The sequence below is a fragment of the Dendropsophus ebraccatus genome, chromosome 5 (genome assembly GCF_027789765.1).
Source record: "Dendropsophus ebraccatus isolate aDenEbr1 chromosome 5, aDenEbr1.pat, whole genome shotgun sequence".
In the NCBI taxonomy this organism is placed as follows: Eukaryota; Metazoa; Chordata; class Amphibia; order Anura; family Hylidae; genus Dendropsophus; species Dendropsophus ebraccatus.
The window spans coordinates 144574683-144601477 of NC_091458.1; the positions used below are offsets into that span (position 1 = coordinate 144574683).

At 42.6% G+C, this 26795-nt stretch overlaps 1 protein-coding gene across 4 annotated transcripts in view; it reads left to right on the top strand.

The window, feature by feature from the left end:
* Positions 1-26795, top strand: part of RPS6KA1 (ribosomal protein S6 kinase A1) — a 103418-nt gene that overhangs the window by 71074 nt on the left and 5549 nt on the right. For all 4 annotated transcript variants that reach the window (XM_069971528.1, XM_069971529.1, XM_069971530.1 and 1 more), the window contains 18 exons: positions 225-341; positions 10731-10812; positions 11137-11217; positions 11306-11385; positions 11876-11982; positions 12833-12870; positions 12956-13098; positions 15334-15404; positions 16709-16797; positions 17118-17182; positions 20645-20747; positions 21300-21424; positions 21528-21650; positions 22814-22903; positions 23029-23187; positions 23930-24091; positions 24524-24600; positions 26539-26656. In XM_069971528.1, coding sequence (XP_069827629.1) covers positions 225-341; positions 10731-10812; positions 11137-11217; positions 11306-11385; positions 11876-11982; positions 12833-12870; positions 12956-13098; positions 15334-15404; positions 16709-16797; positions 17118-17182; positions 20645-20747; positions 21300-21424; positions 21528-21650; positions 22814-22903; positions 23029-23187; positions 23930-24091; positions 24524-24600; positions 26539-26656 — 1830 coding nt within the window. The remainder of the gene's footprint in view (positions 1-224; positions 342-10730; positions 10813-11136; positions 11218-11305; positions 11386-11875; positions 11983-12832; positions 12871-12955; positions 13099-15333; positions 15405-16708; positions 16798-17117; positions 17183-20644; positions 20748-21299; positions 21425-21527; positions 21651-22813; positions 22904-23028; positions 23188-23929; positions 24092-24523; positions 24601-26538; positions 26657-26795) is intronic.

Sequence of the window (26795 nt, forward strand, 5' to 3'; positions counted from 1 at the left end):
GGGTGTGAGCTGCTAAAATGTATTATTTGGTCTGTTTTGTGTGAAACCTTTTTGTTTTTGCGTTAATATAGACATTGTAGACTAAATAAGCTTTGTATGTTTTTTTTTTTTTTTTTTTTAATAGCGTTAAAAATTAAATCTAAATAACAAAGAAAACGAACATTTAACTACATATTACCTTATTCATTCTTGGCTGTGTTTTTTCTCTCTGTCCTTCTCTACAGGATGAGGTGGTAGTGAAGGAAATCCCCATTACACACCATGTCAAGGAAGGCTCTGAGAAGGCTGATCAATCGCACTTTGTCTTGCTTAAAGTTCTGGGACAGGGATCTTTTGGGAAGGTGAGTAGTCAAGTTCAACCTTGTCAGCTAAAAATGTAATCGTCAGGTAATTACCCAGTTACTTGCGAAGGACATGCATGTCTATTCCTAATGTCCTTTAACATGGGCTGATAATCGGCCTGTGCAAACAGCTGCTCGTCAGGTGATTTGAACTTTGGTGCATCCATAAACTTTCTTTATTGGTTACACATCACTGTAAACAGGGCACGTGCAGCCAATAGCAATATACTTAAATGGCCGCACAAACAATTGTGTGGACGAACAGCCGTGTGCTGTATTGGCACTGCAAACAAGCACTAATCTCGCTGAGCGGTGCTTCTTTGTTGCCGTACATGGCCAAATATTGTGTAATGTGAGAGGCTAGGGCTATACTGAAATTTTGGTTGCATGTAGTGTTAGCAAATGGTATTGCATTGCAACTGCAATATAACATGGATGCAACCTGACAGTCATTAAAAAAAAAGTCCTTGGTGGCTTTTGGTCGCATGCACATTGAGGACGGTGATAATGGTCAACTCTTGCTTGCGACTCCTCTGCAATTTTTGTCTACTTTGTTAACAACCAAGTCGCAACTAAAAACCAAGCTGAAAGAGGCAAGTTCTGGGTGCCGTGCATGTGCTGTTTGTAAATATGAAGATCCTCATTTCACTGCAGGTTTTAATGGCTCTTGGTATAACTCTGTTCTTTCTGTGTTATCTATTCTGCTCAGTAATTTTTATACCATTTTAGTGGCAGGTAATTGGGTTACTACATTTCATTCATCACTCTGAGCTGAGCAATCCAGACCCTTATAAGTAATGTGCATTTGTGGTGTTGGGTCAGGGTGACACTGTGATGTTTTGTAGAGCTAAGATGGATTTTACCTATTGAGTGACAGCTGCCGTCCAGCTTGATAGTTTGAAATCAGTCTTATAGCACTTAGGGATGTCACGATACCAAAATTTTGAGTTCGATACCGATACCAGCTTTCGGATTTCGATACTCAATACCAATTCGATACTAAATAAAAAGTTTGAGAAAAAAACACGTAAAAATACAAATATAATTTCCCTTTTCCCTGACTACAGATATGTTCCCCCCATGCACAACATTTTTATTTATGTGACTTCTTGATCACTTTGTTACATTTTATAGTTCGGACAATTCACATTTAATGGATACATGTATGTTCTTTTTTTTTTTTTTTTTTTTTTTTTTTACTTTTTTTTTTGAAAAAAAGGGAAAAGGGGGGATTATTAGAACCTTTATTTTTTGTTTTATTTTAAAACACTTTTTTTTACATTTTTTATTCCCCTCTAACCTCAAGCATACCTCCCTGTGCACAACAACTCCCAGAATACCTTCTTGTGGGGAGTTGTAGTGCACAGGGAGGTATGCTAGGAGTTGTAGTGCATAAGAAGGTATGCTGGGATGTTTTGAAAGGCTGCTGCCGCGCAACTGCAACTCCCCGCATACCTCCTTGTGCACTACACCTCCCAGCATAACTCCTGGTGAACAACAACTTCCAGCATAATTCCTTGTGCTTTGCAACTCCCCACAAGAAGGTATGCTGGGAGTTGTAGTGCACAAGGAGGTATGCTGGGAATTGCAGTTGTGCAGCTCCTGACACAACTCTGTGCAGCATACATTCTTGTGCACTACAACTCCCAGCATGCCTCCTCGTGCACAAAGAGGTATGCTGGGGGATGTAGTGCATAAGGAGGTATGCTGCTGGGAGTTGTAATGCATTAGCAGCCTCCTGGCACAACAACTCCCAGCATGCCTCCTTGTGAACAACAACTCCCCACAAGAAGGTATTCTGGGAGTTGTTGTGCCACTGTATCGGTGGGCCTCGCGGGAATGGAGGGGCGGCGACAGGATTGTGGACCCTGAGGTTGGGGAACTGGCTGGTGTAAGGGACCGCTGCCGCAGCACCGGCGGGTCCCGTATTTGGAATGGTTGAATGACTGCCGCCCGCGGGATTGCGGGCCGCAGTCATTAGCAGTGAGGGGCCGATCCATATGCAGCAGACTCGTGCTGCATATGGAGCGGCTCTGCAGGGGTTAAATGCCGCTGTCGGTTATGACAGCGGCATCTACCCTTTAGGGCAGGGGTACTCAACAACTTTTAGTGAAGGTCCACTTACCGGGGTCTATTGTCAGGTGAAGGTCCGAGCTGAACATCAGTAGGAAACGTGTTTTGTTACTTTGTCACAAACGTTCAACTATTTATATACAGAATTGCTGCTTATTAGCGGGAAAACTGGCATTTTTTTCTCTCTCACCAGGCCTTTGATATTAGGTACAAAGGGGGTGACTGCCCTGGTAGTATATAGCCCCCCTGTTGCTCCCCCAGTAGTGTATAGCCCCCCCCTGTGCGCTCTCCTTCAGTAGTATATAGCCCCCTGTTGCTCCCCCAGTAGTATATAGCCCCCCTGTGCGCTCTCCCCCTGTAGTATATAGCCCCCTGTGAGCTCCCCCCAGTAGTATATAGCCCCCCTGTAGTATATAGCCCCCTGTGCGCTGTCCTCCAGTAGTATATAGCCCCCTGTGAGCTCCCCCCAGTAGTATATAGCCCCCCTGTGCTCTCCCCCTGTAGTATATAGCCCCCTGTGAGCTCCCCCCAGTAGTATATAGCCCCCGTGAGCTCCCCCCAAGTAGTATATAGCCCCCCTGTGAGCTCCCCCCTGTAGTATATAGCCCCCTGAGAGCTCCCCCTGTAGTATATAGCCCCCCCATGCGCTGTCCCCCTGTAGTATATAGCCCCCTGTGAGCTCCCCCCAGTAGTATATAGCGCCCCTGTGAGGTCCCCCCTGTAGTATATAACCCTCTGTGCGCTCCCCCCAGTAGTATATAGCCCCCTCAGTAGTATATAGCCCCCTGTGAGGTCCCCCCTGTAGTATATAGTCCACCTGTGCGCTCTCCCCTTGTAGATGCCCCCCAGACAGAAAAAAAAAATAACAAAAACAACTCTTCTAGCACCTCGTTCCCCGCTGCGGCTGTCTTCGTCTCTTCCCGTCGGTCCGGCCCCCGGCTGATACGCGCTCTGTAGGGATGTCCCGGGGATTCCCCAGCAGAGCGCGCATCAGTGACCTCAGCGTACGCCGCCGGCCTGCACTTCCGGGAAGGACAGGCCGGCAGCGTACACTGAGGTCTGTGGTGCGCGCTCTGCTGGGGAATCCCCGGGACATCCCTACAGAGCGCGTATCAGCTGGGGGCCGGACCGACACCGCCCCCAGCCCCACAGGCGTACTGACATCTAAGGACAGTACGCCTATGGGGCGGGAGGCAGTGTGGTGGGGAGCGGGACCTCCTAACCGCCCCGGGACGGACCGGATCCGGGGCGGTTAGGAGGTCTGACCAGGGGTCCGGACAGCTGGCCTCCGCGGTCCGGGTTCGGACCGCGGTCCGCCAGTTGAGGACCCCTGCAAATAGCCGGCACTAGCGATCGCTGTGTGCCGGCTATTTAAATTTGGCGCCGCCGGGAGCGGAGAGCTCGCGGGCGGAGGAGGGGACACCAGGGGGCAGGGGGCGGCACACAGAGAACACGGCCGGCGCTCAGGTAGCTGCCGGCCGTGTTCTCTGCACCATACTTCATGTTAATCTGCACTATTATGCAGATTAACATGAAGTATCGATACCAGGAAATCCTGGTATCGAACCGTTTTTCTGACCGAAATATCGATAGTAGTATCGATATTTCGGTGCATCGTGCATCACTAATAGCACTACAAAAAGTCACTGTGTAGCCCTGACCCTAAAGCGAATGTCCCACTAGGCACATCGCTTGCGACTTCTCTGCAATTTGTCTGCTTTGTTAACAACAAGTCATAACTAATAAAAATGTACAATGGCAGGTTGCAGACAATATTTAAAGTGAATGTACCACTAGGTACATCACTTTGTTGTTTTTTTTTTACATGAATAGACCGATGCTGGTACGGGGATGTTAGTGGCTCAGTTATTTTTTATTTTTTTTGAACCGCCGCCCAGTTCCTGCACACTGGGCCGATCTATTCCCGCGTCACTGAGGGAAGGGGGTTTCGTCACACTGTGGGCCGGTGGGCCTGCCTCCAGTGCTTCATGCCAGGCTGGTGCTTGGGAATAGAGTGGCGCCATGTGCGGGAACCAGGTGGAGGTTCAAAAAAAAAAAAAAGCGACACTGGTGGTCTATTGATGTAAGTAACCTAAAGCAATGTACCAAGCAGTACATTCGCTTAGTCGTGCAACTTGTCGAGACTTGCTGTTGTGTGAACAAAGTCACCATGTACTCTCAGCTTTAAAGGGAATGTGTCATCAGAAATTTACCTATTGTTTAAATGTTTTTAAGAATTTTTGGTGACATTTTTTCTAATTTTCCATTTCTCCATCTATATTATAACATAATCCTGATATTTTGCAGTTTTCATTCCCATCACTTGGGCTAAAACTGAGCTGAGACTTCCCATTTCTGTGGTGATAAGAAGAGTCTGCTGTAAAGTGATCTGTACAGCATTGCAGCGTCCATGTGACACCAGTAGATAGTGGAGACAATAGCAACTCCCTGTTTATTGACCTTCTCAAAGGTCACAGAGCGTGCTCAATCATGTTTCACAATCATTTCAAGGGCAGAAAGTCTGACTGTTGTCATCAATGTCCTTGAGTCTTGCTGTAAAACATGTCACTAAATGCTGTTAAGAACAGTTCGGGCAAAATGGCAGCCCCCATAACAGTGTACAAAAAGTGAAATAAAAGAAATGAAAGTCAAAAAATTTAAACATTAGAAAAAAGAACAAGTTTAAAGTGACACTGTCACCCCCGTTTTGCATTCTGACATCTCTACACAGGTGTAAAGGGTAAATTTAGCGTTTTTCTTACCTTATTCCATATCATACGTCATGGTGTTTGTTCAAGTAAAAAGTCATCTTTTATCAACTGCAGATTGTATTAAGTGGGCGTGGCCTTAGCGCCACTTAACCCCGCCCACAACGGCACAGTTGGCCCCGCCCCCTTGCCGGCCATTGTCGACCAGCCTGTTCCAATGGCCTGCAAGGGGACGGGGAAAACTGCGGTGTTGTGGGCGGGGCTAAGTGGCGCTAATGCCGCAAGGCCCCGCCAACTTAACACAATCTGCAGTTGATAAAAGATTACTTTTTACTTGAAAAAGCACCATGACGTATGATATAAAATAAGGTATAAAAACCGCTAAATTTACCCTTTACACCTGTGTAGAGATGTCAGAATGCACAAAGGGTAAATCGGTAAAAGAAAATGTAGGTGACACATGCTCTTTAAATGTATCTATCCTCAGATTAAGGGTTTCCCGGCCCAGTGTGGCCTATTTGTAGCTGTCTCAGGTGGTTAAGAAGCGAAATAAAAGTGCTGAAGCCAGTGAGTGATGCAACTGATTTGACAGCTCATAGAGTAGTCACATTTTCATGGTTGTTATTGGATGCAGTTGCCAAAGCTTTTATGTTGTCTAATAATTTACACTGCAGCAAGCTCCATGCAGATGTGGGGCCAGCGTAGAGGTTGTGAGGTTACATCTCTGAAGCTTGCAAAAGTATGGAAACCTATAACTCTTGGCTGTAATAGAGACTCAATGTGAATTTACACACAGATTTGTTTCAGAAATTTTTCAATTGTGCAAAAAGTGGTTGTGCAAAAATTTTGTGCAACTTTAAAATTTTTAGCTGCACAGATAACCGAAAAACTGCTTAGATTCAGTTAGGTGAAGTAAAAAAAAAAATCGCACTAGTTTTAGCAAATTATATTTCATGAATATCACGAAGAAAGAAAAATGACAACCCCAGTGTTCTTTGAGAGATAAGCCGCCACCTTTCCCTTCCCATAGGGAACACAGGAATGTCGGACTGATCGCAAAGCAAAGAGAAAGTCAAATTCTAAGCAGAGCTCAAAAAGTGCAGGAGTAGTCAGAACCAAATCACAAAGACAAGGGGAAATCCAAGGTACAGGCAGAGGTCAGTAGAACAACCGGTGACGGCATACAAATGCTTGTGTAGCTAACAGACCAAATCACAGGCAACTCCTATAGGCAGCTGGAGTCTTTTATAGACCTGCTCAGGGAGACCAGACTAATGGTGCATTTACACAGACAGATTTATCTGACAGATCTTTGAAGCCAAAGCCAGGAACAGACTGTAAACAGGGAACGGGTCATAAAGGAGAGATTGAGATTTCTCCTCCTTTTCAAATCCATTCCCGGCTTTGGCTTCCAAAATCTGTTAGATAAATCTCTCTGTGTAAAGGCACCATTAGGGTGCTATTACGCGGGTTGATGGGGGCCCGATAATAACTGTAAACGTTACTGGGCCTTTAACACGGCCCTATAATCGTTTAACTGCATGCATCGTTACCGATGTCCATGGTCCAGGGCTCCTCTTGCGGTACACTTCTCCCTGGGTCCGGCGCGCTGCAGCTTCAGAGCGGCCTGTTTTAACTGACAGGCCACCTAGCCAATCACTGGCCACGGCGGACCCAGCCAGTGATTGGCTGAGCGGCCTGTCCCCTAAGACAGGCCGCTCTGAAGCTGCAGCGCGCGGAACCCGGGGAGAAGTGGACCGCAAGAGGAGCCCTGGACCATGGATAGGTAATGTATTGCATGGATAGGCTAACTGTATTTAGCGGTGCGCGGTCGGTGGCCGACAATTATAGGTCCAAACCTATATCAACGATCAGCCGATGACAACGATCATAGGCTGATCGTTGTGTTTATTACACGGAACGATAATCAGTCGGATAGGGCCAATTCGGCCGATTATCATTCCGTGTAATAGTACCCTAAGGAGATCTGGAATACGATGGGTGCATCTTAGTGACCCAGCAATTCAGTCACCTTACAGTATTCCTATGCTGCATAGTGTGTGGACGCCACCACCCTGGCTTGAGGACAGTGCCCTGATGCGTCAGACAAGGGCAGTGTGTTGTGTTTTATTTAAATTTCTCATTATTTTCAAAATCTCTACTTGCTGTAAGTTGAAAAGATTCTCGTTTACACCCAAAGGAGGAGAGCCCATATATGAATGTGTTGAGGGTTTGCTATACATTTAATCCAGTCGAAGCAATACATTCGGTCTTGCACCTTCTAAGGCTGAGACCCTCTCTTTTTTTTTTTTTTTTTTGTCCTTTTGAACCCTGTTCAGAAAGTATGTTCCAGTAACATCTCAAACTATAATAGTCATATTCAAAACCAGAGAATAGTGCAGGGAGCATGTCCTGCTATACATGAGGAAGGACGTATGAGACCTGAGCTCTCCTGCTAGTAACGGCCAAAAACCATCTCAGATCAACCCATTCCTTCAGGCACATCTGTTCCTTACAGTGCCTTTAGCTTGCAGACATAACAAAGAGCAGAAAAAAAAAGAAGAGCCCGCAAAAGTTAACAGAGTTTTACCCGGCTGCTGAGATCCTTGATGTTGCTGCACAAAAGCAGTGTGGGAGTGTTGCCCCGTTACAAAACCCTGCAGGACAGCATCCATTACCTCCTGGCTTAGCACACCTCTGAGTCTACCTCTATGAACCCAGGGGTAAATGGTTATCTACTTACCCCAGCACCCCTGCTGACACTGGCGCCCTCTACAGGTAGCACGTCCTTAGATGACAGTTCAAAAAATACAGAAAGCTTCTACAATCAAAGGGTTTACTATAGACGAAACTTAACACCGCATCAGATTGTTTGCGGATGATGTGATCTTGTGTTTTTTATCCCCTGAATCCTCTTTGGATATCCTACAAGAATTTGAGGCAATTAGTTACTATAACTCCAAGCCTTTAATATTAAAGTGTCACTGTCCTTAAAATTTTTATTGCAGAAATCAATAGTAAAGGAGATTTTAAGAAACTTTGTAATTGGGTTTATTAGCCGAAAAATGAATTTTTATCATGAAAAAGCAGTTTAAAGCTCTCCCTCTGTCTTCATGGTTTTCCTATGGAGAGAGAAAGTAAAGGCAGCAAAACAGGACAACAAAGAGTTAATTTACATTCACATCACGGGTTCTCTCCTCTGCAGTCACCACTGACCTCTCTGACCTCTGAATAGGGCTCTGAATAGCTCCCCCGCTGTGTTATCCTTTGTTCTCGGCTCTCAGCTGCCCGCTAATCTCGCTCCTTCCCCTCCCCTCTCCATAGCTCAGACAGGATCCCACTGATGAAAAAACAGTCGAGATTTCCTGATTCTTTGCAGTGGATGACAGAAAGGAAAGGAGGGGGGGACCTGGGAAAAGGCTTTTTACTTGCAGATAATAACATATTTGTCTAATTAATTCAATTACAAAGTTTCTTAAAATCGCCTGGACTATTGATTTCTGCAAAAAAAAATTTAACGACAGTGACTCTTTAAATTTGGGTATGCCAGCCATCATCAAACAGGCTTTATAACCAAAGTATCATTTCCAGTGGTCTGATTAAGTAATCCTGGGGATTACACTCACATACCCTTCTTTCAAGTTAGTACTTAAAGTGATACTGTCACCACCTTTCTGTATGAGGACTTCTCTACACACCTGAATTCTGCAGTTTTCATACCTTACTTTATTATAGATTTCTTGGTGCTTGGTCCAGTGAAAAACGCTTTTTATCGTTGGTGAATTGTGCCACCTGCATGGGGCTTCATGACCGATGCGTCCCTTTGTCTCTCCCACATTGACGTCATAGGGCCCGCCCCCTCTGTGACATGACATCACCTCCTTGGTGGCCATGGGACCGGGCCGGCCCAGAGATCTAGGCCCCACCCCCTCTTGGTTGGCCAATTCCAATAGCTGTCGGGGGGCGGGACCTAGACTGTGATGACGTCACGGAGGGGCAGGGTCTTCGGTACTGATGTGGGCAGGGTGAAGTGGCGCAGTTTGCACTTATGTATAACATTGATTTAAACTTTAACTTCCCCGCCATCCGTGCATTCCGTCAATGTTTTTAATAGAAGTCTATGAGAAAATGTTGAAGGAATGAGTGGCCAGCCAGAGAGTGGATATCGCGCTCCTGAGATCTCTCCACGGCTATATTTCCTGTTCTGAGTGGGTCTTAGAAGTGAGACCCGCTGTGGTCAATAACCTTTGACATTTAAAAAAAATAAAAATAAAATAAAATTAGTTCATTACAAAACTGCTTGCAATCACAACCTCTTTTGATAAAAAAAAAAAAAAAATTAGGACTGCTACACTTTAAAGCAAAACTGTTTCCAGTCCTTTCTGCTGCTGTACATCAGTCAGTAGATCGGTGAGTGGCTTGCTAATACCCCCTTCCCATGGGTTTTCACATAACTTCCCATGGTGTCGCCACCCACATTGTGCTAAACTCTGTTCTACAAGATTTTTTAAGACTGTTAGTAACCGGACACTGCTTCAAACAGGTTTCGGTAGTTTTTCAGGTAAAATAATCTTTCAAAAAAATTCACACAGCGCTTCATACATAAATCCCATTTACCTTCCCAAACAATGAACAAGTAGACGTAGGCTAAAGACGTTAAATATGTAAGACAACGAAGTAAGAAGAAAAACGAGGGGGGTAGGATGGGCAAAAGGTAAACAAGCAGTCACAATTGAGGAGGTTGTGTTTGGAGTAAGAACATGACTGGGATTATATGCCAAGCCAGAAATCTCTGCAGAAGACAGCTGTTTTGGTAATTGCCCTATGAGTACAGAGCAGGGTGTTTTCACCCTGGCAAGAGGCCTGTTGTTCTACCCCTTCTGTCCCAAAATGTGTGAATGATTTGTCTGACTGCTTGTAGGAAGTGTCTCAAGTGGCTTCTGTTTATTTTGCCGATGGAGCCAGGAAGCAACAAGAAAAAAGCCATTTTTAGGTGTCGCATCCAGTTTGGTTTCACGTAAAGCACCATAAAGCTATGTTCACACAACATACTTTTTTGTAAAACGGCCATTCTTTTAGTTTAAAACAATGACTGGTTTTTTTTTTCTACATTCAATCTTTTCCATTGCAGTGAATACAAACAATGTCCGTTGTTTGACAAGGCCACAAAAATTCAAGTTCAAGGATGCCATATATTAGGGCTGAATTAAAACTGTGGAGTGGCAAGCCACTTTTTAATCTAGGTGGCAGGTATAATTCAGTACAATTAGAATTAAAACTTGTCCTTGGTCATGCAAGTAGAAAAACTGTCCACTGAGATGTGTAAACTGCTTTACTCCTCACTCATTTAGTGCTGTGAGCAGAACTGGAAAGGAAGGAGGGGTCAAAACTGCTCACACATAACTTAAAATACAGGCTTATTTTCAGTATAATTGGCCAGCATTGCAAACACTGTATAGAGTAACGCCTATAATTGATTACGACCGTCCAAATAATGAACTTGCTCACGATTTACCATCTGCTTTTGCAAAATAAGCCCTTTTTTCATCTGTTCACTCACTTTTCTGTTTCCATTTAGCTTTACTCTGTATACTTTTATACTCTGCAGGTATTTCTGGTTCGGAAAATCACCCCCCCTGACAACAATCAACTGTATGCAATGAAAGTACTCAAGAAAGCTACGCTTAAAGGTGAGTTCCTTTCATCTAGTGTACCCATTAAGGGTATAAACCCACACACCGTATATGCAGCAGATATGCAACAAATACGCAGCAGATTTGTTGGTACAGATTTGATGCTGTGTTCAGTTATTTAGATCTAATCTGCTGCGATTTTGCTGCGAGTTTGCTGCGTATCGCAGCAGTAAATACGCTGCATATACGGTGTGTGGGTTTATACCCTAAAGGGATATTCCCATCTTGAGGAGTTATCCTACAGGATAGGGAAAAACCACCAATTCCTCTCCCCTCCCCAGAGGATTAATAATTTTTACTATTTTCTTTGTCCTTTTTTAGTGAGAGACAGAGTGAGAACTAAAATGGAACGGGATATTCTGGCTGAAGTTAATCATCCCTTTGTTGTCAGGCTTCATTATGGTAAGGACACACACTAAAATAATTTCCAACCCACTAATAGCTTTGGCACTGCATCGCCATGACTAAAACTAACCTCATTGGGTTACAGCTTTTCAGACGGAAGGGAAGCTTTACTTGATTTTGGATTTCTTACGTGGAGGAGACCTCTTCACTCGTCTGTCAAAGGAGGTCAGTGTGCACAGAGCTGTTACCTGAACCCAATGCTCAGTTCTCTTAATAGATGTGGGAAGGGATCTCTAGCACTATTTTAAAACCTTTTTATTAAATCGTATATTAAAAACTAGAAGCAAAAAGTTGTGGTGTCCTGACCTATGCATTTCCTGCCCATTGGGCGTTCAATCAGTCTGACCATTACCTTCAATACGAAAGAAATTCAATATATACCATCTATGTTCTTAGTCTTTTCTTGGTCAAAATAGACTGATGAGCTATCAATAGGGCTATCCATAGTGACCTGCTTCTACTTAAGTTAATAGGAGTGGAGCTACACTTAAATGTTACCAACACTACACAGTGATTGGAGACAAACTTTTTCTGGCCCCGTTTACTGTGTAGTTTGGATGCTAGGTGTCGGCACCCGCTGATCAGTGACTGTGGATAGCTCTTCAGTCTGTTTTGGCCGGAAAATCCCTTTTAAGAATTTCCTTTTCTCTTTTAGGTCATGTTTACTGAGGAGGATGTAAAGTTTTACCTGGCTGAGTTGGCTTTGGGTTTGGATCATTTACACAGCCTTGGAATTATTTATCGTGATCTAAAACCTGAGAAGTATGTACCCAAGTACTTTTTCATCCATTTATTTATGACTTAGTGCATTTTTTTGTGCATCAAATTTGTTGCTAAGATGCCGTCAATAAAGAGGAGGTTACTGCATTCCTGTGGATAGGGAAAAATTTGATTTTGCTCGGACAACCTCTTTAAGCCTTGATGCTGAGAGAGCCTTTGATCGCCTGGGATGGCTTTTTATCCTAAGGGTCCAGGAGACTTTGGAGTGGGAGATGCCTTCCTTACAGCCATCTGTGGTCCATATAACTTCCAATCAGTGGTGCTTTGTATCAAACCAGTAGTGGCTCCCGTATGACAAAACCCTGATATACACAGGAAGGAATTTAAACTCTAGTTGTTCGCAGGCGACGTTTTGCTGACACTGACTCAACCACAAATCTCACTTGTCAACCTTCATGCTCTTATGAACCAGTTTGGACGATTATCAGGATATAAAATAATTGTATCCAAAACAGAAGCCCTTCCTATCAACATTCTGAACCTTTTGCTTTCCTCCTCGAAAAATAATAAGTACAACTGGAGGGATGCTTACCTTAAATACCTAGGAGTACAAATTACCAACTTTTACTCTTCTCTATATTCCCATAACGTCCCCAGACTATTTGCTGATATTCTACCCTCATTAGATAATTGGAATGTTTTGCCCTTGTCCCTCTTAAGGAGGATAGATGCAGTTAAAATGACTATTTTGAGACCCTTCTGGTTCAGGTCAGTCTTAATGCACTTAGGGTATGTGCACACTATGGACCTCATGGACTGTTTGAGGGCTTGGAATGTTTACCCTTATATATTGACTGTGTCATATTAATGACTCTATATCTTAATTTTGCAGCATCTTGCTTGATGAAGAAGGTCATATAAAACTAACTGGTAAGATACACACATACACATTCTCAGACACACACCTGTACATCTTGCTTGTCTGCTATAGTTGCACCTTTCTTTGTTTCCTCAGATTTTGGACTTAGTAAAGAAGCAATAGATCATGAGAAGAAGGCATACTCATTCTGTGGGACAGTAGAATATATGGCTCCTGAAGTGGTGAACCGTCAAGGCCATTCACACAGTGCAGATTGGTGGTCCTATGGAGTTCTTATGGTAAACTGGACTGTAAACAACTGAGTATTACTAGATGTGTGAATATGCAGGTGTAAAGTTCTTATGTTCAAACTAATATTCGAGCATACACTTTGACTCTCGTTTCTTTAGAGTGCCTCTTGAAAAATCTGAAAAGAGTTTAACTCTAACTCAATTATAAGTCAAATCTTTCTCTATTCTTTCCCATCCCAGGATTGCTTAGATCCCTGGATAATAAGACCTGCACCAAAAGTGTTGCCAGAGGGGTCCCCGGAATTGGCCAAATTTAAAGCGACTCTGTACCCACAATCTGATCCCCCCAAACCACTTCGGCAGGTGATGCAGTTATTGTCCTAAAAAACAACTTTTAAACTTGCAGCCCCGTGCCCAACGGCCATGGCCTAGATTGTGTATGCATTAGGCTGGCACAACCCCTACCCTCTTCATCATTAGGAATGTTCCAGGCAGATTGTCTCCTATTCCCCACCTGTGTCAGCCCGGCACTTGGGCTGGATCGTTAAGGTACCTGTGCAATGTTCAGCATGGAGAAAATGTTTCACTGGCATTCCTAATGATGTAGAGTGTGGGGAGGAGGGATGGAGGGGTGGTGCAAAGTTAGGGCACAGATATTCTAAGCTAAGTTTCTAAGTTTAAAAGTTGTTTTTTATGACAATAAAAAAAAGCAGCTATCTGAAGGTACAAGTGATTTGGGGGGTCAGATTGTGGGTACAGAGTCGCTTTAATGATAGTATAAACTCACAAAATTAATGCTTAAACCATTCCTTACTAAATTTATTTGCATTCTCCCCTTTTCTTTCCGGGAGACCCACAGTACGGATATTTGAACGCCATGAACAGTTCTCTAGGTCCTTTATTTTGTCCTGCATAGACTCTGAGCTATCTGAGGTCATGGCTGTCCAGTGCAGGTGTCTGCATTGTATTTGTCTGTGTTGTGTATTGTTTAGTTGGTGCAGTTAAACTGAAATTTGTTCTATGTTTTCATTTAAGCCATAAATGAACACTGTCATATAAAAAAACCTTTAAGGTCTCACAGGGACAAGTTAAGGTTTTGATAGGTCGGGATCTCACTGCCAAGACTTCCAACAGTTCGAAGAATTAGACAAGCGAAATGCACAATAGCGCATTTTTCTCCCTGGTTTGCATTGATTTACATCTAGTTACTCCATTAAAAGTCTTTTGGGCTGCTGGACAGAGATGATTGACCGCAGGGAAGTGAAGCATGCTGCTGCATGCTTCTCCCGCTTGCCCTTTTGATTGGTTAAACCAGACAGGTCAAATCTTTTTACATGTCCCTGTGACCTCATGCAAACAACAGGGTCCAACAGCACCTTAAAGGGGTAAGCTGGCTCAACCAACTGAACACCCCCACCCCAAGTTATATAAGTTGGCAAAGTGAAGTTATTACAGATTCATGCTGCTTACATGACTTTCGGCTCCTGTTCCAGCCGCCAGAAGTGTTGCAGTTCAGCCAAAAACCATTCATCACAACCTGCCGTTTTGTTTTTCACCGCCATCTTGAGTTAACATTTTCCTGGTCGTTCCTTCTCTGGGTGTTCTCATCTCTAGCTTGAAACACCCTCCTCTTCTGGCCATGCCTCTGTGGACCGTAGTCTTCCAATAAGCTGAAGGCACCGCCCCCTCATTTGATGCAGGGACGGAGGCCAAGACAAGGGAGGAGGGGCTGGACGGAGGTCGGGACAAGGAAGGAGGGGCATGACTGAGACTAGGACAAGGGAGGAGGGGCTGGACGGAGGCCGGGACAAGGGAGGAAAGGTGGGACGGAGGCAGGGACAATAGAGGAAAGGGATGCTGGGACTTTAGTTAGAGCACAGCCCAAAGCTGAAACAGGAAGTTCGCACAAGTCTTCAACTTCAAATCTTTATTGTGAATCCAAGCACACAACAGAGACAAGCATGATTGACAAGGATCCTAATGGTTCAAAAAACTTTGCTTGGATTCATGATAAAGATTTGAAGTCTGCTTCCAATCAAATGCTGTCGGACTAGTCCTTTGATATGTCCCTGTGATGTGTCAAAAGTTTTTCTAAATGACAGGTATGATTTAACAGTAATAACTGTGTTGTACAATGTGACTGAAAAATCATTAATAGAATTTGTATTGGTCAGTTAGAATCTGCTTAGAATCTGGGCTATAATGGGGTTATACTGGCTAAGAATGGAATTTGAAACTTGGATTTATTTGATAAATTCTCCTATTTCCTTTCTGTTTCCTCAGTTTGAGATGCTTACTGGGTCCTTACCCTTTCAAGGAAAAGACCGCAAAGAAACAATGACACTAATCCTAAAGTGAGTTACTGGTTTGAGTTGAAGAACAGTTATGTAGTAAACAAAAATAGTCAAAGTTCTGAGAGCTAAAAGTCTTACTAAAGTCTTTACCATCCCCTTATACCTGCATTTATTAATTAAAGAAAGGCAAAACAAAAGAGTTCCAGCACCTGACTTTGTTTTAATAAGGTTTTTTAACAATTCTTAATTAGTATTCCATTAAAAACATTACAATATTAATAGTGAAAAGTTGCTATGCATTTCAAGCCTTGCGGCTCTCTATCCCTTTTAACGTATTTGCGGTGTTGCTGCACGTTAGCACAACCCCACGTACATAAATGTGAATGCAATACATTGAGTGGTGACTGGTCCCGGCAACCGACCAGGGACCTATCCTCATTCTCCTCTGCCTGGGAACTTTGGGATTGGCCTGTCATTACTGATGTACTGATGCCTTGATACATTACAGTTAGCACAAACACACTAATGAAGCCCTTCCTTGATCGTTGCCCCTGACCCCTGTTGCTGTATCTAATTTTGCCCGAGACCCCTGTTGGCTATATCTAATAGTCATCCCTCCCCCCGCTTAATGTACCTAATGGTAATTCCTGTCCCCTGTTGCTGTAGCTGATAGTCATCCCTGTCCCCTATTGATGTACTTAATCTCCACTCTTGTGATGTCACTCATCATTATCCCTGCAGTTGACACATTGACATCATGACTATGCAGAATGGTCACCACAATTTATAATCTGAAAGTGATGTTATAAGTTAAGTGTTTAGTGATGATGGATTAAATAATTCCACCTACTCCTCATGTAATGGAAATGGATGATGTATATCTGTTGCTAAATTAAATGCTATAACCTACTAGCGCACCCTTGTACTGCTCTTGACCAGGCTGGCAGTCACAGTGCTTAATTGCATTCAGTTCTTATTCTATTTTAAAACTCTGTGGTAACATGTAAGGGTTTACTAATCCTTTCAGCCAATGTAGAGAGAATCTGCAGGAAATGCCTCAGATTTTGCCATAGATTTCATAGCAAAATTAGCTTGCTTCGAATTTGTGTAAATTGGATTTTTACTAACTCTTTTTGTTTTAATGACCTGCATGCCAAAAACATTCACACAGAATTACCGTCTGCTTTCTGCTACCCTATAAAGGAACTTGGATGTGTTCGTTTTATTGGTGGTGTACCAAACAAATAACATGAATTATTGATGATGATTAAAAATACTTGAAGTGCATTAATATTTAATGCGTAAATCTATAAACCGTGCTCAGTATTTCTCTGGATTAATCGCTCATTCTACTGTTTTTCTAGAGCCAAATTGGGAATGCCTCAGTTCCTTAGCAATGAAGCTCAGGGTTTGTTACGAGCTCTCTTTAAGAGAAATCCCATTAATAGACTAGGTAAGATTTTCCTTCTCAATCAGAACAAATTGAAATGACCATTTTTGTTTAGGATGAAAAACTGGATGCAATTGTTTAGTTTTTCTATTGACTTCCATTATTTAAAAAAAAAAAAAAAAAAAGGTACAAAACGAATTTATTTATTTATTTTTTAAGTGTACACAAAAATGTGGTTGACCAAATTTTTGTGTACGTTGAAAGTAGCCAGATACATTAAACGGCTGCAGTGTAAACCCAGCCTGTCGATTTGCTGATTGTACGTTTTTTTTTGTCTGTAGAAACCCTGAGCTGTAATACTTTTTATGCTGGAATTTTTATAGGTTCTGCCACTGATGGAGCAGAAGAGATTAAGCGTCATCCATTTTTTTCCACTATCGATTGGAATGTGAGTATTTCCAATAAGCAATAGCAGTATTGAAAGATATTTATATATGCTCTTCCATATGTTGTATAAAAGTTAAAAATGTGTTTATTCTCTGGTCATAAGGTCCTAAAGCCCTGAAGTGCTGAGGGCAGAAACGCCTCCTTGCTCCCCATCCTATCCCTCTACCTGCTTCCAAATTTCAAATTTGTGCACAACAAAGATTTGAAGACATGGTGGAGGCATGACTGTCAGTCTAGATTCACCATCATAGACTGTAATGTTAAAATAAAATAAAAACCTAGCCTGCATCCATGTTTTCCAGGACTCCTTAGGGCTGTAGCCAACTTAATCAGCCACCAGTATCCAGATGCTGAGCGATCCAACTTGAGCATGCTTGAGATGCGCTCATCTCTAGTACGCACCAATGTTATGTCCATTGACTGAACTGAACTGACTAAACACTGATGGATTTGATGCAAACTGAGCACAATTTAAAGCTATTAAAATGAATGGGCAGTTTGACTGATCTGCTTGTATACATCATGGAACTGAGGTGGAGGGTAAAACGCTGGTGTGAACCTAGCCTAAGGCTGCATTCACACTTAGTTCTCCAATACCACCCCCCACCCCACACGATGTGATGCTAGGAGCGGGGGAACTTTATGAATATAATATCAAAGGAGTAAAAATGTTGCGGCACACGTCCAATCTTTGCTCGTGATAATTTATTGTTCACATGCTCGTGGATACAAACAAGAACATAGGCTACGATCGCTCGCGCTCTCACCGCGCTTCCTCCTGGCCCATACGTCATTACTACACCCACCCCCTCTATATACGTGTGTGCAGTTAAAGAGACAGTACAGTTACAAATAACGACTATATGAAACACACCATAAATAGTGAAAATAAAAACAATGATAATGCAAACATTCGGATATAATAGAAATAAGCAATAACTTTAAATATCATATAATAAAGTACCATCATAGAGTCCATTTATAATATAGCTTGTAAATCTGTGCGGTCATTGAGACCTAACGGACCCAAAGCTCCTGTGCGTAGGATGAATTCCATTTCTTTTTTCAATAATAAGGCATGTTTATCACCACCTGTTTTCAAGTTATTGATACGTAACAGACCCATAAATTTCATGTTAGATACATCACCCTGATGTTTGTCTCTAAAATGTTGGATCAATTTGGGACATCCCTTCCCTGTTCTGATTGAGCGCAGATGTTCTGAAAAACGTTTAAACAAAGGTCTTATTGTTTTACCTATATAGAAGAATTTACATTTACAGGTAATCGTGTACACAACATAAGATGTTCTGCAAGTGATAAAATCATTAATAAAAATATCGTGGCCTCCCAAGTTAACCCATTGAGTATTGTTCATGTAGCTGCAATAACTGCAGCTACCACATTTGTGGTTACCCTTTGGGAGGTCACGATTAAGCCAGTTGCCAGATTTACTCTCTGCTGCCATACGACCATGGACCAATTTATCCCTAAGGTTAGTACATCTTTTAAAAGCCACTATAGGACGTTCACCCATAACTTCTTTTAGGAGTTCGTCCTCACCAAGTACATGCCAGTTCTTGTGGATAGCTGTTTTTATAATGTTGTTCATCGGGCTATGTCTGAAACTGAAAAACATCCTATTGGGTGAGTCTTTGTTATTTTTCCGCGAGTAAATCAAATTCTTACGTTTAAGACCTCTGGCTCGCTCTAAGGCCCTATTCACATTTATTTCTGGATAACCGCGACTGGTCAGACGTATTCTCAATTCATTAGCCTGGGTTTCAAACCCCTCATCTGAATTGTTGATACGGCGTAGCCGAACAAACTGACCGTACGGTATGGCCTCCTTCACATGCTGCGGATGAAAACTCTCATACCGCAACAGTGAGTTAGTGGCCGTTGGTTTGCGAAAACCTGATAGACATAAGGTACCATCACATACTTCTAGGTGCACATCTAGAAAATCCAGACTCTGGCCCCCGAAGCAAGATGTAAAATGCATGTTCACATTGTTGTGGTTCATATAATCCAAAAATTCATAGAATTGAGATTTATTGCCTGACCACACAATCAATATGTCATCGATAAATCTCAGAAAAAGTTTTATGTGTACAGAAAACCGGTTACTTGGAGAAAAAATAATATCTTTTTCAAGATCGGCCAAAAATAAATTTGCGAAAGTAGGTGCGACCGGCGTCCCCATCGCCGTCCCAGCCCGCTGACAGTACCACCGGTCAGCGAACTGGAACGAGTTATGGGTGAGCACCAATCGCAACATGTCACACAAAAAATCAATGTAAACTGTGTCATATTGATCCAGGGATAGCAAGTGCCGACGGATAGCCTGCACACCCGCATCCTGAGGGATGCGTGTGTACAGGCTCACAATGAGATGTATCTAACATGAAATTTATGGGTCTGTTACGTATCAATAACTTGAAAACAGGTGGTGATAAACATGCCTTATTATTGAAAAAAGAAATGGAATTCATCCTACGCACAGGAGCTTTGGGTCCGTTAGGTCTCAATGACCGCACAGATTTACAAGCTATATTATAAATGGACTCTATGATGGTACTTTATTATATGATATTTAAAGTTATTGCTTATTTCTATTATATCCGAATGTTTGCATTATCATTGTTTTTATTTTCACTATTTATGGTGTGTTTCATATAGTCGTTATTTGTAACTGTACTGTCTCTTTAACTGCACACACGTATATAGAGGGGGTGGGTGTAGTAATGACGTATGGGCCAGGAGGAAGCGCGGTGAGAGCGCGAGCGATCGTAGCCTATGTTCTTGTTTGTATCCACGAGCATGTGAACAATAAATTATCACGAGCAAAGATTGGACGTGTGCCGCAACATTTTTACTCCTTTGATATTATATTCAGAGACTTGTTTCAAGTTTGCAGAGCACCGTCCCAGTGTGTCCAGGTGATTGGACCTACCAACCAACCAGCCCCCAGTTGATTGAGCCGAGTTCGGGCAGGTGCGGAGGTACGTCTCATTTGAAGAACTTTATGAATATGTGCCGCACTGTAATGATAGAGCCGTGTGGCTGCTTCATTACATGTCCATACAGTTGCCTCACTCCCAGCATCGTATCAGAGATGCTGCTGTGCGGGGGGAACTCTATTACAGGCCTTCCACATCTGTTCTGTATAAAACACTGAATGTGGAAATGCAGCCTTAGGGTAGGTTCACAGTACGGAATCTGCGCAGATGAATTACGTCCGATTGCGTCGCTCGTACCCGTTCACAGCGGTGCGCATATCTGCCGGCTCCATAGACTCCATTCTATGGCCATTTTCGCTGTCCGCCGAAAGAATAGACTTAATTTCCCTTTAAGAACGCAAGGCAATAGTGTGAACAAGTCCTGCCACTATCAACAGAATTGTGCACTTTCATGTACAACTTTATAAATTCAATACCGTCTTCTCTTTTTCTACTCTCAGAAGCTGTATCGTCGAGAGCTCAGCCCACCCTTTAAACCAGCCGTGACACAGCCAGATGACACCTATTACTTTGACAAAGAGTTCACGTCACGCACTCCAAAAGGTGATTCTCAAGCCCCCGCCCCACCTGTTTTTTGCATGTGATGGCAAAAAAAGCAATTAAACCTAATGCTGTAGAGACATGCATGATTGCTTCCTACTGCTTCTGTAAAGCATTGCAACAGGAGTAAATCCGTCTGGTTTTGCGCATAAATAGTAATGGTTTATCCAAAGTTGCATTTTCCAGCCCTTCCCTGATGTCCTAACATATTTTCTGACAACAGAAGTGGCCTGTATAGCTTGTATAGATTTCTGTGTAAAGTACCAACAGACGGGATATGACAAGCTTCCTTGGCACGGTGGCTCAGTGGTCAGAATTGTTGCCTTGCAGCCTAGAGTCTTAGATTAAAATGTGACTCTCTGTATGAAATGTGTATGATGTTTTCTGTGTATGGAGTACATAGTAGAAACCTACACAATGTCCTCCCACACTCCAAAAACATACTGACAAGGTAATCTGGATGTTAGGTTGTGAGGCCCAATGGGGAGAGGGGCTGTTCTGCGTCTCTGCATATTGTCGCACTATAAATAAATACATTTTTTTTTTGTTAAACAGACTCCCCTGGCATTCCTCCCAGCGCAGGAGCTCACCAGCTGTTCCGTGGCTTTAGTTTTGTGGCTCCTACATTAACCGATGTGGAAGGAAAAGAGACTACCCCCCCAGTACTTTCTGTACCAAAGGTGACAGTGATGCTTGTCCATAACAGTTGGTGGTTTCTTATCCTTGGCATTATATTACATTACTTAATGCAATTTCTCTTCATGATTTCTTGATGTTATATAGATATACACTAAAAATGCTGTATTCAGTGATGTGTACACGGTACGGGAGACTATTGGCACTGGTTCTTACTCTGTATGCAAGCGTTGTGTTCACAAGGGAACGAATATGGAATATGCTGTGAAGGTAAAGAAATGTTAAGCAGATATAAATATTTTTTTTTTGTATTAATCATTTTACTGCATAGACCTAATTCATATTTTAGGCAAAACCTGGAAAATTTATGGGCCATTTTGGAAGTGCTTTTGTCCCAAAATGTTTCCCTCCTAGTTGCTTTTTCTGTGTCTCGCTATATATGCTTTGTAGTAAATATTGCTGTCCAACTGTTTTAACTGTTTCTTTCATATGGGCGTGCATTCACACGTACCATATTTGTTGTGGGTTTAGCTGGCTGAAGTCTGCAGGTTTTATCTTCCATGGGTCGGGTGCAATGCACCGTGCCCACAGAGTGTAAGGCGTTAAGGTGGGATGCACAGTTCTGAGCAGTGGTACATAGTGGTTATTGTAAAGGCGCCCGCATTATTGTGAACCACCATAAAAACGCCAAACTGCCCTGACAAAATGCTAAACCAAAAAATATCATATAGGTATTTTCATTTTTCCTTATTAAAGAGCACCTGTGATTAAAAAGAATAATTTTTCACACGTCATTAGGGATATAAAAACTGATTGATTGCAGTGAGTCTAAGGGTCCATTTACACAGATTATCTGACAGATTATCTGCCAAAGATTTGAAGCCAAAGCCAGGAATGGATTTAAAAAGAGGAGAAATCTCGGGTTTTCCTTTATGACTTGATCTCTGTTTATAGTCTGTTCCTGGCTTTGGCTTCAAATCTTTGGCAGATAATCTGTTAGATAATCTCTCTGTGTAAATGGGCCCTTATTGCCGAGACCCGCTGCAATCAGGAGATATAGCCGTGGGGAAAGAGAGGCAGATGTGCAATCCAGTCCCCTGCTGCTCACTAATTCCGCCAGTTTACAGACAGTGACTCTTACTCTCAGCTGACATCCGGCTGCAGAATTTATACGTAAAAACAAAAAAAAAAAAAAGCACCAGTTATGTCCTTTTTTTTTTTTTTTTTTTTTTTTTTTTTTAAATCAGTTTTTCTGGAAAAAAACACCTAGTCTGAGTCCACCCTTCAACAGACCCTTTTTACTGATGTCAAACTTTCCCTTCAATAGAGCAGTTTAGAAAGCTTTGACTAGTCCTAATTATCCTGTTACGTATTTTACTCTATGACTGTGCCTCTAAACCATGCGGTGCCGACTCATCTTCTATTTACTGCAGATAATAGATAAAACCAAGAGGGACCCATCGGAAGAAATTGAGATTTTACGCAGATATGGTCAACATCCCAACATAATTACTCTAAAGGATGTAAGTACTAATGCCATTTAGACGCCGCTCAGTTACATGGCTGATGCAGGGAAATGGCAGATAAAGCACTGGTCCTGTCTTCATAAGAAAGTACTCATAAAATTTCTCTGCAAAACTCAAAACAGGTATATGAAGAGGGAAATAGTGTCCACCTGGTGACCGAGCTTATGAGAGGGGGAGAACTGCTGGACAGAATTTTACGTCAGAAATTTTTCTCCGAAAGGGAAGCCTGTGCTGTCCTTCTGACCATCTGCAAGACAGTGGAATATCTTCACTCGCAAGGGGTGAGAAAATCATGTGCACAAAATCTTTCATATATTGCAGCGGATTTGATGGCATGGATCCGCAGCAGATTTGATCTAAATAACTGAACTAGCTTCAAATCTGCACCATCAAATCTTCTGCGGATCTGTTGCAGATCTGCTGCGGATCCTGTACATGTGAACGCACCCTAAGGCTGGAAACACACAGCAGGGTTTTTTTTGTTTTGTTTTTTTAAATTTCCCACTGCAGTTTTTATGCCAAAACCAGAAGTGGATCCAACAGGAAAGAGAAGTACAAGTCCTCCCTTTATATTTTCCATCCTATGTGAATCCACTTCTGGTTTTGGCATAAACTGCAGTGGGAGATTTCCAAAGAACTTCCATGTGCATTTCCAGCCTGATACACACTGGGGGACATTTATGAAGGTTGCGGCCAGGGGCGTATGCCAGGGAGAAGGTGCAGATTTGGCGTATTTCTACTGTATCCCCCGCTCAACCGATCGGCAAGCACAGGGGGTTGCGGCAAAGTGAGGAGGAGGTGTGGCCTCTTCCCACTCCTGATTTACCATGATTTATGCATGCTTGCAGCAGGAGCAGGTCAGGCTACATTCACTAAGAGGTGTTAGTGCTCTTTGTGAATCTGGCAGGGCAATTAGGGGCGGAGCCTAATTTACACGTACTCTGGTCTTCATAAATGTCCCCCACAGACCTTCTGTGAGTTTTACTCGTTTTATGTGAAATTTACATCTCTTTTGCATTGTAGGTTGTTCACAGAGATCTGAAACCAAGCAATATTCTGTATGTTGATGAATCTGGAAACCCAGAATCCATAAGGATTTGTGATTTTGGATTTGCTAAACAACTGCGTGCAGAAAATGGATTACTAATGACTCCATGTTACACGGCCAATTTTGTGGCCCCAGAGGTAATAAGACCCATAAAGGGAAACTACCAGCAGGTTAGAAGATTCTAGCCTGCTGGTATGTTACCATAGAGCAGAGGACGCTGAGAATGAAGGTAATGTTCTTACGCTGTTGTTAATATGTAAATAAAGGGGTTTGGTGCACTGGCGGTGGTACTACAGCAATCTATATCGTCAACATTACTGCAGATCGCTACCTTAGTATTCATAAGGAGGTGGCAGGCAGGGCTGTTGGTGGTAGTACTTCCCACAGTGCGTGAAGGTAAGAAAACTACCTTTATTCTCATCGTCCCCGACCCTATGGGAACATATGAGCAGGTTAGATTCTTCTAACTTGCTGTTGGCTTCCCTTTAAATACTGGAATAATAGAGCAGGGTGTAAGAGGCATGCATGGAGATTTTGCAGATGTGCAATGGAGCTGTACTGTTTTATAGGTGTTAAAGAAGCAAGGATATGATGAAGGATGTGACATCTGGAGTCTAGGAATTCTCCTCTACACAATGCTGGCAGGGTAAGTAACAAAGACTGGTACATGCATTGTATTTTAAACCAGAAGACTAACTTGTGGCGTGGCTCCTGGCCTGCCCACTCATTGTGGACATACAAAGTACTGCTCTCCTGGTATGTAGGGGAGGTTCTCCGCACCTACTTATAGTTACCCAACTGTGTCACAGATATCGGCAGAAGAATAGATGTATAGAGAAGACAGACCAGACAATTGGACTTCAAGCAAAATGTGTTTATTCAAATATTTACAGATGTGGCAGACAACACCCAGTCACTAGAAGCAATATTCCAGACCAGTGTTCCCCAACCTGTGGCTCTCCAGCATTGCAAATTAAAACTCCTTTTATCAGCATTCAGGGAATGATGGGAGTTGGCGTTTTGCAACAACTTTAGAGCCACAGGTTAGGGAAAACCACTGTCTGCATCTCTATACATTGTGGGGGAAGGGTAGAGCATATATTAAAGGGGTACTCTGGCAAAAAAAAAAAATCTTTTTAAATCAACTGGTTTCAGAAAGTTATATAGCATTGTAATTTACTTCTATTTAAAAATTCTTAAGTCTTTTAGAACTTTTCAGCTGCTGTATGTCCTGCAGAAAGTGGTGTATTCTTTTCAGTATGACACCGTGCTCTCTGCTGCCACCTCTGTCCATGTCAGGAACTGTCCAGAGTAGTAGCAAATTGTAATTTGTTCTTAAAAAAACTAATAAAAACATTGAACCAGAAAACCTCTCCTGCTCTGGACAGTTCCTGACATGGACAGAGGTGGCAGCAGAGAGCACTGTGTCATACTGAAAAGAATACACCACTTTTTGCAGGACATACAGCAACTGATAAGTACTGGACAATTTGAGATTTTTAAATAGAAGTAAGTTACAAATCTATATAACTTTTTGAAACCAGTTGATTTTCGCCAGAGTAACCCTTTAATGCTCTATGCTGATTTATTGGTTTAAAAAAGTGGCAAATTTTTGTGTGAGTGCCACAGTTTTGTGCAAAAAATTAAGTGTCTGCCTTGCTGCCGATATACCATATTTTTCACCAGAAAGCTTGTAGGAATTATAGCCGAAATCCATTCCAGCTGTTGGCTAGCATAGATTTCAGTCTCTGGCACGGACAGCCACAGATATTCACACCTCTTAATAAATTTGTCACATCTTAATAAATTTGAAGCATCATACTATAGTGCAGGATACCTAAAGACTTGTGTGTACTATGCTGGCCTTAAAGGTGATGAGTCATCAGAAAACTTTTCATGTTTTCATAAAGTTTTCATGTTAAACATAAGTTTTTAAAGATTTTTTTTTCCGTTCTACTATGTATATTATAGAATAATCCTGAAATCTTTTAGTTTTATTTTTGTCCACTAGGCTTAGAACTAAGCTGAGACTTCCTGTTTTGTACAGATTGTTTCCCAGCAGTGTCTATCTTATCAACATGGTTATCATCAGGGTTTCTTGTTTTTTTTAATGTTTTTTTTAGATTCCATTCCATTGGCAGGCAGCGTAAAGTGGTGACACAGCCCATCTTCTGCCACCAGTGGCTGTGTGGGGTACAGCAGGTATTCAGAAGCCCTGGTGCTGGCACAGTTACTTATCGCTAATACTGCTGCACACAGCGTTTGTGGTAGAGAGTCTCCCTTAATGTCTATGCTAATGTATTATGGCATTAGAATAGATGCTACACTTGGGGAAGCTGCCTGTGTCAGTAGAGCTGCCATGGGACATTGTAGACAGTTATCCCTGCTTGCTCTGCTTCACTCTGCTGCAGCACTAGCGATATGTAACAGCCGTAGGACCCCCAGAGCGTGCAGTTCCTGACACAGCAGCCATTGGCATCAGAAGAGGGGCCATGTTGCTGCTGCCACTAAATGCACACATTTATATTAAGTAATGTAAAAATTATTTTTATTTACCGCATACCCCAATTTTTTATCCCTTCAGATACACTCCATTTGCTAATGGCCCAGAAGACACTCCAGAGGAGATATTGGCTCGAATTGGAAGTGGAAAGTTTACTTTGAGAGGGGGAAACTGGAACACTGTATCAGAATCTGCAAAGGTATTTAACCCCTTCGTCTTCCCCCACATGCCATCTTTAGTGCTGAACTGTGTAAATTATCCACCAGCACATTGTATCCTGTTCAATGTAATGGCATGGCACAGAGGAGCTATGCTTTGACCGGCCAGAGATGTAAGGG